The sequence below is a fragment of the Eurosta solidaginis genome, unplaced genomic scaffold (genome assembly GCF_040869045.1).
Source record: "Eurosta solidaginis isolate ZX-2024a unplaced genomic scaffold, ASM4086904v1 ctg00001119.1, whole genome shotgun sequence".
Taxonomy (NCBI): Eukaryota; Metazoa; Arthropoda; class Insecta; order Diptera; family Tephritidae; genus Eurosta; species Eurosta solidaginis.
Window position 1 is genome coordinate 16,801 of NW_027136965.1, and position 20,433 is coordinate 37,233.

The following is a 20,433-nucleotide window of genomic DNA, read 5'->3' on the forward strand; positions in this document are numbered from 1 at the left end:
CCTTGAACAACGTGACCAGCAAAAATGATTAAGCCTTCTTACCCCCCAGCGGGTTAGGGGATCAGAATATACCCGCGGTAGGTATGCCTGTCGTAAGAGGCGACTAAAATACCAGATTCAAGGGGCTGTGTAGCGCAACCCTTCAGGCTGCCAGCGTAATATATAGCTTCTCCAAACACAATTGTCAGCCTCACCTATCCGCGGCGAATCCTGTTTCACTAACAGACGAGGCTCTGGCGACCCCAATCTCCTCATGGAACTTGGGCGTGGGGAGGGAAGGAATGGATTGAAGGTTTAATGTGGCCACATAAATCGTTCCCGAGATGGTCGGGCTAGCACATTAAAGGTGTTGTGGTACCGGAGCGTACCGGATCTGTATCCGGCAAAGGACCATCACATCGATAACACTCCCCAAAGCCTTCGGGGAGCAACCTTATCGCTACAACAACAACAACAACAACAAAGTCTTCTTACCACGCAAACTGGAACGTATTTAGTAACTATTTGTATAGGGATTAAGGCGATTAAAGAAATAAAGTTTTCCAAGCTGGCTACGCCCATCTTCGTTTACACTTGTTATTACGAAGCTTTGTGTAATACACATTTACACATCTAGAAGCTTTTAGCAACGTACAACAACAGAAAGCTTTTGTTTCGCATGAATAAGAAAAATACTTGAGGTTGTAGAATTTAGTAGTGAATCGAACATCATACGAAAACTGACGCGTAGATTCAAGTAAAGGAGTAAAAGTGATTCGCATCATATAAGGCTCAGGTTGTGTGCGATGTGCGACCGACCGAATTTATGTACGCATCGGGTGTACAATAATAAAAATTACTCATTCTTCAGAAAAATAACACTGTGTCACACCAAAAAATACCTGGGCCGTGATTTTGTTTTTCTTATAGGCCTCGTCGAGTAGAACACGAGTCGGGCTAAGAAATTTTCAAAACACCTCCAAAATGTTGGGTTATGTGTAAAAATAAAAACTGTTTTCGTACCAACCTTAGGGCTGGCACAGCGCCATAGCTTGGTGGGGTAAAGATTGAATTGACACGATTTTCTGGCTTTATAGTGAAGAAATACAGGGCTTTCGAATGATATGCATGATAATTAGGAAAAACTTGGTATGTGTGAGTAGTTATACAGGAATCACACAAATGTTTAACTTTTTATGGGTTTTCCCGTATTTGAATATCTTAATCAATTTTCGAAAATGGTCTACAATTTTATGATAATTATCTATCAATACTTGTATGCCCATTCAAGAAAAGTATGGGGTTCTATATAAAATTGTGCTACCTATGTAAAAAACCAGTACAAAGTGGAAAATGTGTGACTTTACTGGGTAATTACTCACACATATCATCAATCATATTGTTGGAAAGCCTTCCATAAGCCCATAATAAGGTAATTTTAAATTATTTGGATGTGTTGGGAAAACTTCTTAGCCCGATTCTTGTTCTACTCGCCAAAGGCCTGTGAGAAAAGTAGCATCACTTTTGACTACTTTGTAACATTGTGTAATTGTTTAGTATTTATCTTTGCACTAAGCACGTCGCTTCATAAATGTTTTTTTATACCTGTTTGCATACGAATATAAAAATCAATAGTCTACTGAAAAGTTTACTAATTTTATAAAACATATAAACGAACGCGAAACAACAAAACTATTTATTATTAGTTCCACCTACATACCTACATACATTCATATATTCGCTAAACTTTCCCGAGTGCAATTGTGAAAAACTCAAAAATAAAAGAAGCATACGAAATACCTATAAACACCCTCGTATATAGGTACATAAATAGTTTATATTCATAAATAGTTCTACTGGTGACCGCAGCAAGAGAAATATCAAAATGTCATGGAGATACACGGTATGGATAGTTTATACATAGTAAAGCTAGATAAATGTTATCGCTAAAGCTAAGGCCACACTGAACTGCACTACAATGCGCTTCACTTTTTTTTCACTTTTGCCTATTTCATCAACATGGCGCGCCGCGTAGTGCTGCTGCCGCTGGGTGTGAATTGCTTCATAAGAATACATGCGAAGAATATTTTGGAGCTCAGTGTGGCCTTATACGGCCCATACATGATACAAAAACCATGCGCAAATATAAAACGACGAAATTTGTGCAAATGAAAATTTTGACATACACGGCTCAAGAACACTGCGCAATATTCATTTTTAAAGTAGCGCAACAAATGAAACATGTATTTTAATTGAATAAAAAAGGCACTAATTGTATAAAAAATCACTATTTTCCACAGTTCTGGTAATTCATGGTATAAGTCGAAAAACTTAGTAGAGCTAGATAAATGTTATCGGTAAAGCTAAGGCCACACTGAACTGCACTACAATGCGCTTCACTTTTTTGCCTATTTCATCAACATGGCGCGCCGCGCAGTGCTGCTGCCGCTAGGTGTGAATTGCTTCATAAGGATACATGCGAAGAATATTTTGGAGCTCAGTGTGGCCTTATACGGCCCATACATGATACAAAAACCATGCGCAAATATAAAACGACGAAATTGGTGCAAATGAAAATTTTGACATACACGGCTCAAGAACACTGCGCAATATTCATTTTTAAAGTAGCGCAACAAATGAAACATGTATTTTAAGTAATTCATGGTATAAGTCGAAAAACTCGCACAGAAGCGTTTATTTTCCATTGTATTTATAAAATATATATTTTAGTTGCAAGGCCAGCTCAACTCATTGCAGCACTGCGCAATATTCATTTTTCAACTAGCGCAACAAATGAAACATGTGTTCTAATTGTATAAAAAATTATTATTTATTATTGAATCTATGTGAATTCCTGTTACAAGCTAGAGATGGTCCTTGCGCCTTCGATATTAACATTTTTAAGCAATAATTACTGATGTTATATTATCAGGAACCACAGGTAAACTGTGTAAGATTCACCACACACGAAGAAAAAAGCATGTGCAATATTTGCAGACATGCGTAAATATCAAAATCGTTTTGATTTTAGCGCAGGTCTCTGCGCAAATAGCGCAACCAGTGCACACACCGGTCAAATCCTTGTGCAAATTGGTAATTGGCACAAGGATACTTGAGCCGTGTAATTGGCGTATTAGCTTAATAGTAGTGCAAAAAGTTGGCAGACAAAAGTGTTTTTTATAGCTGAAATGGTGAGTTCCAAGCCAAAACGCCATATAAGTGTAAGTTGTAAGCAGGAAGATTTAAAGAGTGCTTGAGGAGTATATGAGTTGTGGTGTACAACTGATCGTCATACGTATAAAAAATTTGGCCCAATTTACATAGCGATGTTCTGGGCTAGGATCACCTAATTCACCATGGAACACCCACGGGCAAGAATATTCCAAAAAATTACTTAATATGCTACTCACAAGCAAAGCTGGGACCAGCCATGTACTTTATCTTGGAAAATTAATGACAAAAATGGTACACATGATCCAACCATTTTCTTCCAGGGTCGCTGAAAATGGCACCCCTAAAATGAGTTTACTACAAACAACTCTCTCGGCCCGTATGTTGTTGTTCTTGTAGCAGTGCTTCGCCCCATCCTATGGGTGCGACAAGGCCGTAGAGAGAAAATCCGGGCCCGGGGCTAAATAATTTACGGGCCCCCTATAATAATCCACTAATACATTTGATTAATTTGAATTAATGACGTTTCATTCATGAATCATTATAAATATATAAAAATATTTTTTCAGAAATCATTTGATAAGCTTTTAGGGCAAATGTTAATAAATAATTTAGCTGTGCAAGTAAATTGTAAGAGCTGAAAATAAAATTAACACAGAATATTCACTATTTATACTTTTTTATTGTCTCTTTTAACAGCCACATACTGTTTCAAATAATCTTTCTAGTTTTTTTTTTTTGGTAACATTTTAGTACATTTCTGATAAATATAATGATGATTATAAATCTTAATTATTCAATATAGAAGATGCGGATATCAATGAGTGGCTTTTCTTGCTGTTTTCGCTACAATTTAATTACGATAATATCAAAATTTAACTGTCTTGCCAAAACGGATTCAACACAAAGCGTGACAAGTCCTGAAACTTGCTCTTTGATTCTTGCAAGGGCGCTGAAAGAACATTCTGCACTAGCTACAGTGACAAGTATAGTGCAAAAGAGAATTGTATACAGATTTTAAACATAGATAGTATTTAGCAATTCCAATGGTGACAGACCTTTATCAAAATTTGCTTCGTAAATGTGTTTCAAGTGAATTATTTCGCATTCTAAGCTTTGAGAAACGTCCGACTAGTATTTTTCGGCAAATTTTGCTGCGCTCGCCCGAACCGTAGTTTCATCTATGTCTTCAAATTGGCACAAAAAGGAAATCGTCTCGTTCAAATTTCTCATAGCTGTAAATCGTTCAGTAATGCCAGTGATTACCGAATCAACGATCACCAAGAATGTCTTGTTTTTAAAATCAGACTCTGGATCAAACGTATCTAATTTCCATTATCTTCAAAACATCTTTTGGGTTTACTCTTTCGAATGTCCTTTGGCGAGATGTTCAATTGAACAGCAACTGTTTTGCATTCGTTTAAAATTGTTTCCCATAGGTTCCTGATCAACTTCAAATCAGCTAATAAGGCATCTAGATGTCGGACCTCCACATCTATGGTGGCGTCTCTAGCTTGGAGTACGACGTTTCTTTCATTAATGGTAGTCAGTATTTTGAACCAAATTGAGGACAGCAAGATACAGTCGAACTTGTTGATGTACATGAGAATGCCTGTAACATCTCCGTATGCTTGTGCAGTCAAATTTAGCTTAAGTAATGTGTTTATTCCTTGTGTTAATCCTGTAACATGGTTTGCGAATGATCTGATTGCCTCAATTCTAGCCGACGACCTAGTGTCTGAAAGACTGTGAAGGGAGCTCGGTACATTTTTTTTGACGATGTCCCATCGTTGTGGACTGCTGCTGAATATAATAAAACACTTTTTTACAACTCCGAAGAAAGTAATTGCAGCCGTACAACATTCTGCAGCATCAACACCACATAAATTGAGACTGTGGGTTGCACAAGGCAAAGTTTTTGTCGAGAATGTGACGTTGTGCTCCGCTGTAAGCTCCTTTCATATTGTTCAATTGAACAGCAACTGTTTTGCATTCGTTTAAAATTGGTTCCCATTGGTTCCTGATCAACTTCAAATCAGCTAATAAGGCATCTAGATGTCGGACCTCAACATCTATGGTACAATTTTATGATAATTATCTATCAATACTTTTATGCCCATTCAAGAAAAGTATGGGCTTCTATAGAAAATTGTGCTACCTATGTAAAAACCAGTACAAAGTGGAAAATGTGTGACTTTACTGGGTAATTACTCACACATATCATCAAGCATATTATTGGAAAGCCTCCCATAAGCCCATAATAAGGTCATTTTAAATCATTTGGATGTGGTGCGAAAACTTCTTAGCCCGATTCTTGTTCTACTCGCAAAGGGCCTGTAAGAAAAATAGCATCACTTTTGTCTACTTTGTAACATTGTGTAATTGTTTAGTATTTATCTTAGCACCAAGCACGTCACTTCATAAATGTTTCTTTATACCTGTTTGCATACGAATATAAAAATCAATAGTCTACTGATAAGTTTACTAATTTTATAAAACATATAAACGAAGGCGAAACAACAAAACTATTTATTAGTTCCAGCTACATACATTCATACATATATTCGCTAAACTTTCCCGAGTGCAATTGTGAAAAAATCAAAAATAAAAGAAGTATACGAAATAGCTATAAACACCCTCGTATATAGGTACATAAATAGTTTATATTCATAAACAGTTCTATAGGTGACCGCAGCAAGAGAAATATCAAAATGTCATGGAGATACACGGTATGAATAGTTTATATTTAGTAAAACTAGATAAATGTTATCGCTAAAGCTAAGGCCACACTTTACTTTTTTGCCTATTTCATCAACATGGCGCGCCGCGCAGTGCTGCTGCCGCTAGGTGTGAATTGCTTCATAAGAATACATGCGAAGAATATTTTGGAGCTCATTGTGGCCTTAGCTTAATAGTGCAAAAAGTTGGAAGACAAGAGTGTTTTTAACACGCTTTTATTAGCTTGGCCTGTATGTAACGGAATCTTTGAGCTTAATTTTCACCGATTTCTAGAAGTCTGATTAATTTGAAACTTTGCATACGTATCAAGGACCGATGACAATGCATTAATGTGATGGTGTGGTGACATAAGGTCAACGGCCATAAGGTCAATTGACCTTGTTACCTGTTTGAATGGCCATAGGTTTGATTGAAACTTTGCACACATATAAGGCTAGATGACAATGCGTTAATGGGAGGGTGTGGTGACATAAGTTCAATTGGCCTTATTACCACTTTGAATGGCCATAAGTTTGATTGAAACTTTGCACACGTATCAAGGCTCGACGGCAATGCATTAATATGATGGTGTGGTGACATGAGGTCAACGGCCATAAGGTAAATTGGTCTTATTACCACTTTGAATGGCCATAAGTTTGATTGAAACTTTGCACACGTATCAAGGCTCGATAACAATAGCCGTGTTTTATTTACAACCGTATACATTTCGTTTGCGCGTGAAAAAAAAAACGCCTATCCTCGCTTAGATAATGCTTAGGAGACCCATCTAGCGGCAGTGGTTAAACAACTAGCTACAGCTACAGGGTGTACCGAAAAGCGGAGACACAACCCTCTGTTGTATTTCTGTGTATAACATATAGCTGAGTCAGTTGTGATAGATAGTGGACGCGCATAGAATACATGGAATTAGTGCGGAGGGTGAAACATGGACACATATTTCAGTTACATCTGAGAATAATGCGTACTGAAATTTAGTAGTACTAATTTTATGAGTGGCAATTTCAGAGGTATATTTAAAGTTTGTCGCTTAGCAGTCCATATAAAGTTTAAGCGTAAACGTATATAGACTTGTAAAAAAACACAGCTAATGCAATAATGTGATGGTGCGGTGACATAAGGTTAACGGACATAAGGTCAAGTGAACTTATGACCACCCCAAATGGCCATGGATTTGAAACCTTGCACATAGTGCGAAAAACGAATTCCTTTATTAATGATAGAAGTGGATGCATAGCACATCTACGAAAGAGCATACTGGAGCCCTTTTTTAACACGCTTTTATTAGCTTGGCCTGTATCTATGTAACGGAATTTTTGAGCTTAATTTTCACCGGTTTCTAGAAGTCCGAGTAATTTTAAACTTTGCATACGTATCAAGGACCGATGACAATGCATTAATGTGATGGTGTGGTGACATAAGGTTAACGGCCATAAGGTCAATTGGCCTTATTACCACTTTGGATGGCCATAAGTTTGATTGAAACTTTGCACACGTATCAAGGCTCGATGCAATGCATTAATGTGATGGTGTGGTGACATAAGAGTCAAGGGCCATAAGGCCAACTGGCCTTATTACCACTTTGGATGGCCATAAGTTTGGTTAAAACTTTGCACACGTATCCATGCTCGATGACAATGCATTAATGTGATGGTGTGGTGACATAAGGTCAACGGACATAAGGTCAATTGAACTTATAACCACCCCAAATGGCCATAAGTTTGATTGAAACTTTGCACACGTATCAAGGCTTGATGACAATGCAATAATGTGATGGTGGGGTCACAAAAGATTAACGGACATAAGGTCAAGTAAACTTGAGACCACCCCAAATGGCCATAGATATGAAACCTTGCACATAATGCGAAAAACGCATTGCCCTTTTTAACACGTTTTTATTAGCGTGGCCTGTATCTATATATGTATCTATGTATCCATGTATGTATGTTACGGAATCTGGAGTGGAGCCGAGAGCCCCGGTAACGCAGAGCTCCGAACTCCGTTGCACCTTTTGAAGCATTTTAAGATAGGTACTTTTAGCTAGTGCAGGCCACCAGACCAAGGCACCATAAAGAATAATCGGGCGCACAATGGCTGTCTAAATACAGTAGGCCACCTTAGGGGAGAATCCCCAGGAGGTGTCAATTGCCCTCTTGCAGGTGAACAGCTCTGCTGCTGCCTTCTTGGATCGCTCCACCATATGGTCACTCCATAATAGCTTCCTATCCAAAATGACTCCCAAATACTTAACTCGATCGCTAAACGTTAAGAGCGAACCTCCAATTCTTGGCGGTGTAAGATTTGGTACTTTGTACCTCCTCGTGAAGAGAACAAGCTCGGTTTTATCCGGATTGACTTCCAAACCTGTGGCGGGTTGTACTCCTGGAGCAGCTCCAGGATGTCAGCTGGGTCCGTTGGCGTCACTGGAACCCAAGCTCTAGCCCTTGGTCGTGAGGGGATATCACGCGCCACCACTACCTTGAGGCGCGCGCCGGATATACCACCCCTATCAGCGTGACGGCGGCCCTATAGAGGTTGACCGACCTGGCGTCGTCACGGGCAATTAGCTTGACATTGCCCTGGAACCACCCTGCATCGGTGTAAGATGGCAGTGGACCAGGTTTGTCTTTTTAACCTTAACGGCCACCGTAGCGAGTGCGGCCTCGATCCACTTCCTCTGTTGTTTCGGGATCCTGCCCTCTTCGCTGCTCTCGCCTATAATGCCAATGATCTGCCGACCCTTGGCAATTTCGGCGAAAGACCTCGTCCAACCTCCCTACGTCTTGGCCCTTTTCGGTGCCGTGGGGTTGGATTCATCCAGGGACCGCTGGCGTTTCGAGGTTTCATGACTCTCGACTAAAACTTTTAAAATTACTTGAATTAAAAAATTTAAAATAAATAATAGTTTAAAAAAACTAAAAAACACGCTTTTATGGCAAACCAAACTAAAAAATAGAAGATAATTTTCAATTAAAAAGAGTTTATATAACAATAGAAGAAGGTCAAACAATCGTTTATAGTTAATCACCTCAAAATAAAATTATAATAAAATTTAAGTTATTAACAGAATAATTTAATTCACAGTAAAAAGCGTGTGGTGCTTGATATTGAATGTTACAATCATTCTATTGGCAACTATCTGAGAGGAAAGATATGAAATGTAGTCAAATGCACCACACGCTTTTTACTCTGAATTAAATTATTCTGTTAATAACTTAAATTTAATTATAATTTTATTTTTGTGATTAACTATAAACGATTGTTTGACCTTCTACTACTGTTGTATAAACTCTTTTTAATTGAAAATTATTTTCTATTTTTAGTTCGGTTTGCTATAAAAGCGTGTTTTTTTAGTTTTTTTAAACTATTATTTATTTATAGCTGAAATGGTGAGTTCCAAGCCAAAACGCCATATAAGGGTAAGTTGTAGTAAGCAGGCTCTAAAGGAAGATTTAAAGAGTGCTTGAGGAGTATGTGAGTTGTGGTGTACAACTGATCGTCATACGTATAAAAAATTTGGCCCAATTTACATAGCGATGTTCTGGGCTAGGATCACCTAATTCACCATGGAACACCCACGGGCAAGAATATTCCAAAAAATTACTTAATAGACTACTCACAAGCAAACATGTACTTTATATTGGAAAATTAATATGACAACAAGTAAGGAAGGCTAAGTTCGGGTGTAACCGAGCTTTACATCCTCAGTTGAGAGCGGTGGAGACAAAATAAGGGAAAATCACCATGTAGTAAAAAGAACCTAGGGTAACCCTGGAATGTGTTTATATGACATATGTATCAAATGGAAGGTATTAAAGAGTATTTTAAGAGGGAGTGGGCCATAGTTCTATAGATGGACGCCATTTAGGGATATCGCCATAAAGGTGGACCAGGCCTGACTCTAGAATTTGCTTGTACGATATGGGTATCAAATGAAATGTGTTAATGATAATTTTAAAAGGGAGTGGGCCTAAGTTCTATAGGTGGACGCCTTTTCGAGATATCGCCATAAAGGTGGACCAGGGGTGACTCTAGAATTTGTTTGTACGATATGGGTATCAAATGAAAGGTGTTAATGAGTATTTTAAAAGCTCGTGGGTCTTAGTTCTATAGGTGGACGACTTTTCGAGATATTGCCATCAAAGTGGACCAGGCGTGACTCTGGAATGCGTTTGTACGATATGGGTATCAAATGAAAGGTGTTAATGCGTATTTTAAAAGGGCGTGGGCCTAAGTTCTATAGGTGGACGCTTTTTCGAGATATCGCCATAAAGATGGACCAGGGGTGACTCTAGAATTTGTTTATACGATATGGATATCAAATGAAAGGTGTTAAGGAGTATTTCAAAAGGGTGTGAGCCTTAGTTCTGTAGGTGGACGCCTTTTCGAGATATCGCCATAAAAGAGGACCAGGGGTGACTCTAGAATTTGTTTGAACGATATGGGTATCAAATGAAAGGTGTTAATGATAATTCTAAAAGGGAGTTGGCCTAAGTTCTATAGGTGGACGCCTTTTCGTGATATCGCCATAAAGGAGGACCAGGGGTGACTCTAGAATTTGTTTGTACGATATGGGTATCAAATGAAAGGTGTTAAAAAGTATTTTAAAAGAGCGTGGGCCTAAGTTCTATAGGTGGACGCCTTTTCGAGATATCGCCATAAAGATGGACCAGGGGTGACTCTAGAATTTGTTTATACGATATGGGTATCAAATGAAAGGTGTTAATGAGTATTTTAAAAGGGCGTGAGCCTTAGTTCTATAGGTGGACGCCTTTTCGAGATATCTCCATAAAAGTGGACCAGGGGTGACTCTAGAATTTGTTTGTACGATATGGGTATCAAATAAAAGGTGTTAATGATAATTTTAAAAGGGAGTGGGCCTAAGTTCTATAAGTGGACGCCTTTTCGAGATATCGCCATAAAGGTGGACCAGGGGTGACTCTAGAATTTGTTTGTACGATATGGGTATAAAATGAAAGGTGTTAATGGGTATTTTAAAAGCTCCTGGGTCTTAGTTCTATAGGTGGACGCCTTTTCGAGATATCGCCATAAAAGTGGACCAGGGGTGACTCTGGAATGCATTTGTACGATATGGGTATCAAATGAAAGGTGTTAATGAGTATTTTAAAAGGGCGTGGGCCTAAGTTCTATAGGTGGGCGCCTTTTCGAGATATCGCCATAAAAGTGGACCAGGGGTGACTCTAGAATTTGTTTATACGACATGGGTATCAAATGAAAGGTGTTAATGAGTATTTTAAAAGGGCGTGAGCCTTAGTTCTATAGGTGGACGCCTTTTCGAGATATCGCCATAAAAGTGGACCAGGGGTGACTCTAGAATTTGTTTGCACGATATGGGTATCAAATGAAAGGTGTTAATGAGTATTTTAAAAGGGCGTGAGCCTTAATTCTATAGGTGGACGCCTTTTCGAGATATCGCCATAAAAGTGGACCAGGGGTGACTCTAGAATTTGTTTATACGATATGCGTATCAAATGAAAGGTGTTAATGAGTATTTTAAAAGGGCGTGAGCCTTAGTTCTATAGGTGGACGCCTTTTCGAGATATCGCCATAAAATTGGACCAGGGGTGACTCTAGAATTTGTTTATACGATATGGGTATCAAATTAAAGGTGTTAATGAGTATTTTAAAAGGGCGTGAGCCTTAGTTCTATAGGTGGACGCCTTTTCGAGATATCGCCATAAAAGTGGACCAGGGGTGACTAGAATTTGTTTATACGATATGCGTATCAAATGAAAGGTGTTAATGAGTATTTTAAAAGGGCGTGAGCCTTAGTTCTATAGGTGGACGCCTTTTCGAGATATCGCCATAAAGATGGGCCAGGGGTGACTCTAGAATTTGTTTGTACGATATGGGTATCAAAAGAAAGGTGTTAATGAGTATTTAAAAGGGCGTGAGCCTTAGTTCTATAGGTGGACGCCTTTTCGAGATATCGCCATAAAAGTGGACCAGGGGTGACTAGAATTTGTTTATACGATATGGGTATCAAATGAAAGGTGTTAATGAGTATTTTAAAAGGGCGTGAGCCTTAGTTCTATAGGTGGACGCCTTTTCGAGATATCGCCATAAAAGTGGACCAGGGGTGACTCTAGAATTTGTTTGTACGATATGGGTATCAAATGAAAGGTGTTAGTGATTATTTTAAAAGGGCGTGATCCTTAGTTCTATAGGTGGAGGCCTTTTCGAGATATCGCCATAAAAGTGGACCAGGGGTGACGCTAGAATTTGTTTGTACGATATGGGTATCAAATGAAAGGTGTTAATGAGTATTGTAAAATGGCGTGAGCCTTAGTTCTATAGGTGGACGCCTTTTCGAGATATCGCCATAAAGATGGACCAGGGGCGACTCTAGAATTTGTTTGTACGATATGGGTATCAAATGAAAGGTGTTAATGAGTATTTTAAAAGGGCGTGAGCCTTAGTTCTATAGGTGGACGCCTTTTCGAGATATCGCCATAAAAGTGGACCAGGGGTGACTCTAGAATGCGTTTGTACAATATGGGTATCAAACGAAAGGTGTTAATGAGTATTTTAAAAGGGAGCGGGCCTTAGTTCTATGGGTGGACGGCTTTTCGAGATATCGCCATAAAGGTGGACCAGGGGTGACTCTAGAATTTGTTTGTACGATGTGGGTATCAAATGAAAGGTGTTAATGAGTATTTTAAAAGGGAGTGGGCCTTAGTTTTAAAGGTGGACGCCTTTTAGAGATGTCGCCATAAAGGTGGACCAGGGGTGACTCTAGAATGCGTTGGTACAATATGGGTATCAAACGAAAGGTGATAATTAATGAGGGCTTTAAAAGGGAGGCCACCGTGGTGTGATGGTAGCGTGCTCCGCCTATCACACCGTATGCCCTGGGTTCAACTCCCGGGCAAAGCAACATCAAAATTTTAGAAATAAGATTTTTCAATTAGAAGAAAATTTTTCTAAGCGGGGTCGGCCCTCGGCAGTGTTTGGCAAGCACTCCGGGTGTATTTCTGCCATGAAAAGCTCTCAGTGAAAACTCATCTGCCTTGCAGATGCCGTTCGGAGTCGGCATAAAACATGTAGGTCCCGTCCGGCCGATTTGTAGGGAAAATCAAGAGGAGCACGACGCAAATTGGAAGAGAAGCTCGGCCTTAGATCTCTTCGGAGGTTGTTGTGGTAGTTGTAATATGTGAAGGCGTTTTCGAGATATCGACCAAAATGTGGACCAGGGTTACCCAGACCATCATCTGTCGGGTACCGCTAATTTATTTATATATGTAATACCACGAACGGTATTCCTGCCAAGATTCCAAGGGCTTTTGATCTCGCCCTGCAGAACTTTTTCATTTTATTTTACTTAATATGGATGGTGCCACACCCATTTTACAAAGTGTTTTTCTAAAGTTATATTTTGCGTCAATAAACCAATCCAATTACCATGTTTCATCCCTTTTTTCGTATTTGGTATAGAACTGTGGCATTTATTTCATTTTTCGTAATTTTCGATAACGAAAAAGTGGGCGTGGTCATAGTCGGATTTCGGGCATTTTTTATACCAATACAAAGTGAGTTCAGATAATTACGTGAACTGAGTTTAGTAAAGATATATCGATGTTTGCCCAAGTTATCGTGTTAACGGCCGAGCGGAAGGACAGACGGTCGACTGTGTATAAAAACTGGGCGTAGCTTCAACCGATTTCTCCCTTTTTCACAGAAAACCGTTATCGTCCAAGAATCTAAGTAAGTCCCTACCAAATTTCACAAGGATTGGTAAATTTTTTGTTCGACTTATGGCATTAAAAGTATCCTAGACTAAAAACTGGGCGTAGCTTCAACCGATTTCGCCCTTTTTCACAGAAAACCGTTATCGTCCTAGAATCTAAGTCCCTACCAAATTTCACAAGGATTGGTAAATTTTTGTTCGACTTATGGCATTAAAAGTATCCTAGACAAATTAAATGAAAAAGGGCGGAGCCACGCCCATTTTGAAAATTTCTTTTATTTTTGTATTTTGTTGCACCATATGATTACTGGAGTTGAATGTTGACATAATTTACTTATATACTGTAAAGATATTAAATTTTTTGTTAAAATTTGACTTTAAAAAAATTTTTTTTTAAAAGTGGGCGTGGTCGTTCTCCGATTTTGCTAATTTTTATTAGGCATACATATAGTAATAGGAGTAACGTTCCTGCCAAATTTCATCATGATATCTTCAACGACTGCCAAATTACAGCTTGCAAATTTTAAATTACCCTCTTTTAAAAGTGGGCGGTGCCACGCCCATTGTCGAAAATTTTACTAATTTTCTTTTCTGCATCATAATTTCAACTCACCTACCAAGATTCATCGCTTTGTCCGTCTTTAGTAATGAATTATCGCACTTTTTCAATTTTTCGAAATTTTCGATATCGAAAAAGTGGGCGTGGTTATATTCCAATATCGTTCATTTTAAGTAGCGATCTGAAATGAGTGCCCAGGAACCTACATATTAAATTTCATCAAGATACCTCAAAATTGACTCAATTTATCGTGTTAACGGACGGACGGACATGGCTCAATCAAATTTTTTTTCGATACTGATGATTTTGATATATGGAAGTCTATATCTATCTCGATTCCTTTATACCTGCACAACCAACCGTTATATAAGAAAATTATATCTATCGACTTAGAGAGTTTTGATATGTATCGACTCATATATAAGTACATATATGAAGCGTTTTTAATGAAAGTGACATACGTCCCTTTTATGGAAAATTCTTAACGTTCATTTTGATAGGTGGGATACTTGCATGTACTAAAATTATCATCAGATATTTTTTTCAGTAGACTTATGACACTTTCAAAAAACAGACTCATATATGCATATCTTGAATATTTCAGATTTTTGGGAATTTATACTTATATCCGTATGTACTACAATTCAACTATATTTCAGCCTCTCAATGACAGGTACAGCACCAATATAGGGGAAAGATACAGCCCACTTTACTACCAGGTATATTCATAATTCAAATACACATGTATATATGTATGTATAAAGCGTGGGGAACTCATGTTTTTTTCGATATGAGTAACTATTTTCAAAGTCGATTTTTTCGCACAAGTACAAGTACTTCTCTAGGCATCAATATATTTGTATATTCAGTAGTAACACGGTGAAGCAAAGTACAATAACTAAACATTTTTAAATGGCCTGGTTCCGTTCTTTTTAGTTGTTGTTTCTATAATACTATTCTATCTATAATACTACTAGCAGACCCGTCAGACGTTGTTCTGCCCTAAATTTGGTCTATCTACATAAATTTGAATAAGTTCTTTCCGTCTAATTCTGCTCCCCCCCCCCCCCCCCACTTTTTTTAATCCTTTTATTCATTCCTCCCTCTGTCTTTTCGTTTCATCTATCTCTATCTTCGTCTCACTCTATCTCTTTCTCCGTCTCCTCCTTCCATATTTTCTCTTCTCTCAAGTTTTTTCCCATTCATCTTCATCCCTTATTGCCAGGCAAATCGAATAGGACGTATGTAAAAAAGTTATGTGTGTATTATTAATTTATGTCTTTATTTCGGCTTCGCATGCATATTTATCAGTTTTGCCAGGTTGATGCGACTAAATCGAATATCACAATGAAAATTACTTTAAAGCTCTCAGCAACAGCTTTCATTTGATATCCCTATTACACACACATTCTAGGGGTATCCGGGTCCAGGTTTGGCCTATATCTTGACACTGTAGTCACCCAGCGGTATAAAAATTACTCTGTACTAAATCACTCATCAACAGCTTCCATTTGATAACCATAATGTAAAAACACATCCTAGTGTCACCGTGATCCACATTTTGGCCTATATCTCGAGACCCTTCACAAATAGGTATGAAAACTACCCTGTACTAAAGCACTCATCAACAGCTTTCATTTGTTATCCATATTCTATAAACAAATTCTAGGGGTACCCACGTCCACGTTTTCGCTTATATCTCGAGACCCTAGTTACCCGCGGGTACGAAAAATACCCCGTATCAAAGTACTCATAAACAGCTTCCATTTAATACCCATATTGTACAAACATATCTCAGGATTACCCAGGTCCACGTTTTGCTCTCAAGACCCTAGCCAGAACGGGATAAAATTATCCTATGTCTGTCTCCTGGTTCTAAGCTACCACTCCACCTATTTTCAGCCAAATATGTTCATCCGTTCCTTCCTCTTCAATCACTCTCTATCTATTAAAAAAGCGCATCAAAATCCTTGCATTCATGGCATATTGCCAGTAAATGTTTCTTTCTTTCTTTTCAGTTTCTCTCAGAAAAACCCAATAATTGAACATTCAATTATTATAAGCCGGTGTTAAGCTCATGAATGCTTAGTAATAAGTATAAATTGAACACACCAATAAACAAACATAAATATATAAAACTGAGCACGAGTTTACAAAGCTTCTCATTCGCAACGAAAAATAAACTTTACAATAACAAATCTACAGACCGCGGAAATTAATAGAGGCAGAATGTCTCAATTGTGTTGTTAGTGTAGAAATGAGATAAAATGAATTAAGCAAGGAGACAAATACAAGCAGGATAGCCTAGTGGCTAAGGCAACTGCAAGTTTCACCGTGTGATTCGCGGTTCGAATCTCGGTGAAACCTTTTAATAACATTACGAAATTGCCTAATGTTGAATTCGTGGCAGTTTTCGCAATGGTACCATCGCAATATGCCAGTAAATGCTTCTTTCTTTCTTTCTCTTCAGTTTCTCTCAGAAAAACCTAATAATTGAACATACAATTATTATAAGCCGGTGTTTAGCTCATGAATTCTTAATAACAAGTGGAAATTAACAAAGATAATCTGATATATAAAGTTCGCTTACCAAAGTCTTTGTGGGTGAACTCCTTCGAAACTTCTCGACCGTTCTCATGAAATTTTGTGAACATATTGAATAGGTCTGAGAATTGGATCTTATTTATTTTCATTCTTCCCAAAATGGTAATTAAAAGTAATGCAGCTGTACCGTAAACCAATTATTAGTTCAGTATTCATTAATTTGTATTATGCAGTAATAAAACTGCTACTACAACTTATTTACACAGGACATTCGAACTTCAGCTTTTTTTGATATCACTTTTATCACAATACTGCCTAATACTAGTAAAGGGCCATCCAATATCAAAACAGATCAGAATATTTTTCCAGTCCGTCCGAGCGTCGCCGTTCGGCCTCTAGTTATTATTTGGCACAGTACAAAAGTGAAATCCGATTATGAAGGGAAAAATCAATTCCGCTTTTTTTACAATGTTCAAAAAGTTGTATAAGCTCTAATGTTTATGTTTACAAGTAAGGTATTGTTTTAACGTGTACAGCTACTTCGACCCTGAATTTTTAGTAGTTGTGTATATATAAACACTCATCTAAAACACTCATACTAAAAATAGACCAATATTAGACATTAGTACTTATACAAACAGTTTGGCTTTTTGCCATCTTTAAAAACTGCGTCATTTTAATATCCACTATATGCCAGATGGTTTGACATTATTATACCTATGTTCATACATATTTCATAGAAAATTTTGTTTACTGTATAGTAGTTTGAATGTTTTATTCAAAATCCATAGGGTACAACGCCCAGGAACCTTGAATATATTTGAATTGCTCAATAAAACCGTCAACCCTATCTCAGTCCAGGTAAAACACTTCATATCATTGCGAATGATGACTAAGTGTGATATCTTCTGCATATACGTCAAAATTCCAAAGTGATTGGATCACCTGATTTGTATTTGACTATCGCTGTCTCATTCTGTCTCTCTTTTATCACCCGCTGAAGATAGGCGCCGCCATATTGAACAGCCTGTCAAAACGCTGAAAAGTAGCCATATTGAACAGCCTGTCAGGCAGTTGACAGATAAGATAACACACTTAGTCATCATTCACAATGACTTAATATAATATTAATGTATATTTTTCTTCCGTGTGCTCTTTTGTGACTGGACTGCTTCTATACTACCAGATTGATTTTTATGAAATTTTATGTGTGTGTTCAAGCGTATTTGAGGATGGTTTAGATTCACAACTTGGTCCTCTTGGACCAAAACAATACTTGAGAAATTTATCATCCGGTAAAGGGACCAGAGGCTGACCTATTCTAAATTAGTATATGGTGCGGTTCGCTTGAAATTGGGTATATGGGTACTTCCGTTACTAGTTCATTATTTGAAAAACTTTTCTTTCCGAGAATTGGACCAGGAACCGACCTATTCTAAAAAAGCTAAACATACGACCGTACTAAGTCATATGGGCGGCCGCCGTGGTGTGATTTTAGCGTGCTCAGCCATCCACATCTAAGATCCTGGATTCACGCCCCGGGCAAAGCAACATCAAAATTTTAGAAAAAATTTTTTTCAATTAGAAGAAAATTTTTCTAAGGGGGTCACCCCTCGGCAGTGTTTGGTAAGCACTCCGAGTGTATTTCTGCCATGAAAACCTCTCAGTGAAAACTCATCTGCCATGCAAATTGATTTGGTGGCTTGGAAATCCCTTCGATTGTGTTTATGCCATGAAATATTTATCAGCAAAAAAATTACCTGCCTTATCAGATGCTCGGATAGTTATCGCGAAAAAATATTCACCCCTATTCTGCATTTCGATTACGTTCCCGTTCTACGCTCCGCTTTAATCGAAGTTTGGTATTCTGCATTACGACGGAATCGTAAAGAGAAGAGGAAGAGCAAATGATTTTTCGAAATTAGCTGTTGGTACGGAATGTGTGAACATTGGAACAAAATAAATTAAAGAAAATATGTAAAAAACACTGAAAAACGTTTATATTTTATTATCCACGCCATTTTGTACAAAAAAAAAACAATAGAATATATTGCCGCAGTGTTATATTTTTTTGAGTGAAGTGCTTTCATAATTGTAAGTGTCTTTTTGTCGTTCTTTTGACCAATTCCCTGCCGTGGCCACCAAGTTTTGTTAAAACGGATTCCTGCACGAATATAGTTGACATTTTCTGAATTTTAAGGATGCTAATTTCATTGCACTGGCCTAAAAGACCTTATAAAGGTTTATTTATTCTTTCCGCAAGGATTGTTTACGTTTTCGCTTCACCTTCCTCTACGCCGACAGCTTGCTTTGGCATATAACTGGACGCAACGAACAGACACAAATTATAGCTGTCTATTATAATGGAATCAATAGCCGCGGCATTATTTATGGAGTTGGAAAGCAACGCATACGAAAATTGCCAGGCGAGAATGGAAAGGCAAATAATGCGAGATTTGTGTAATCCATTTGAGATGAGTGACGAATTGTAAGAAATTGAACTTAAAAGTGGTAAAGTTTAATGACTTATTTTCTTATTTAGGTTCAAAAAAACTTTCGACTTAACAAGGGTTCTTTCAAGTATGTGTTAGATACTTTTGCGGGGCAAATACGTCCAAGGACTTCGACATCGACATGTTGTTTTTGACCTGGAAACATAAAAAAACAATCATCATCAAGCCTTCTACGTTTCTTAACAAGTTTTACTTACATTTTTGTCAAAATTCTGTTATAAATTAATAAAAAAATAAAAAGAAAATATTTTTCCGCCAACTAATTTGCAACTTAGAAAAACGGAACTACGATCGAAATGCAGAATACAAAAAATCGAACGATTCGAAGTTGGATCGAAAGGGGTTGGAACACAGAATACCAAAATTGCCAAATCGAAAAAATTCCAATCCAAGTCGAAATGCAGAATAGGGCTGATTGTTATTATTATTTTCGGTTTACCATACATATTTCATGCTCTTTTAATGACAGAAGGTTTCAAGACCGGGGCAGATTCCTGTAGGAACGATAATGGCGGCCTGGTAACTCACTTACAGAGTGTGGGGGAGGACGAACCCGATACCCCGATCGCCGATGATGAAAAACACGCTCCGTCTCCAACTATGGCGAAGTGAGAATGGCAATATCACCGCTAAAAATCACAAGATGCCAAGTAATGACGGCTGTTCAAACATGGAGTCGAAGAGTTGGTATAAGATAAAGAAGCAAAAAAAGTGGGTCTTGCAGTAAATGTGGATAATACGAAGTATTTGCTGTCATCGTGGCCTTTGTAGCCGTGTCACTGTTGATGGATATAAATTCGAGACTGTGAAGGATTTGGTCTATTTGGGAAGCAGCATTAAAAACAAAAACAATGTCGGCCTAGAAATCAAACAGAGAATAACTCTTGTCAAAAAGTGCTTCTTTAGGCCATTGAAAACTAAAGTCCTCTCTCGACGAATAAATATCTCGCCCTGCAAGTCACTCATCATACCTATCCTGACGTATGGCTCAGAATCATGGAAGGTGTCGAGAGGAGATGAAATGGCTCTTAGAGTATTCGAGAGCAAAGTTCTCCGGAAGATTTATAGACCTATCCGTTATATCGGCGAGTGCCCAAGGAGATATAATGATGAGCTATATGAGCTTTTCGCAGATATGACGATAGTGCAGCGAATAAAAGCAGAAAACTTCGCTAGCTAGGTCATGTCATGCGGATGAACAAATACGCTCCGGCAGTTTGTAA

The 20,433-nt window shown here is 38.1% G+C and overlaps 1 protein-coding gene across 16 annotated transcripts in view; it reads left to right on the forward strand.

Moving 5' to 3' along the window:
* The first annotated feature begins 655 nt into the window (after positions 1 to 655).
* The window catches only part of LOC137235973 (dual specificity phosphatase 29), a 64,447-nt gene continuing 44,669 nt past the window's right edge, over positions 656 to 20,433 (forward strand). For 2 of the 16 annotated variants that reach the window (XM_067758696.1, XM_067758695.1), the window contains exons 1-3: positions 656 to 736; positions 1,556 to 1,882; positions 14,758 to 14,872. In XM_067758696.1, the coding sequence (XP_067614797.1) occupies positions 14,786 to 14,872 (87 nt within the window). In that variant the 5' untranslated portion in view covers positions 656 to 736; positions 1,556 to 1,882; positions 14,758 to 14,785. Of the gene's footprint in view, positions 808 to 1,536; positions 1,883 to 5,675; positions 5,880 to 14,757; positions 14,873 to 20,433 lie in introns of those variants that run through there. The other 14 variants (XM_067758708.1, XM_067758697.1, XM_067758701.1 and 11 more) reach the window with 14 other exon arrangements.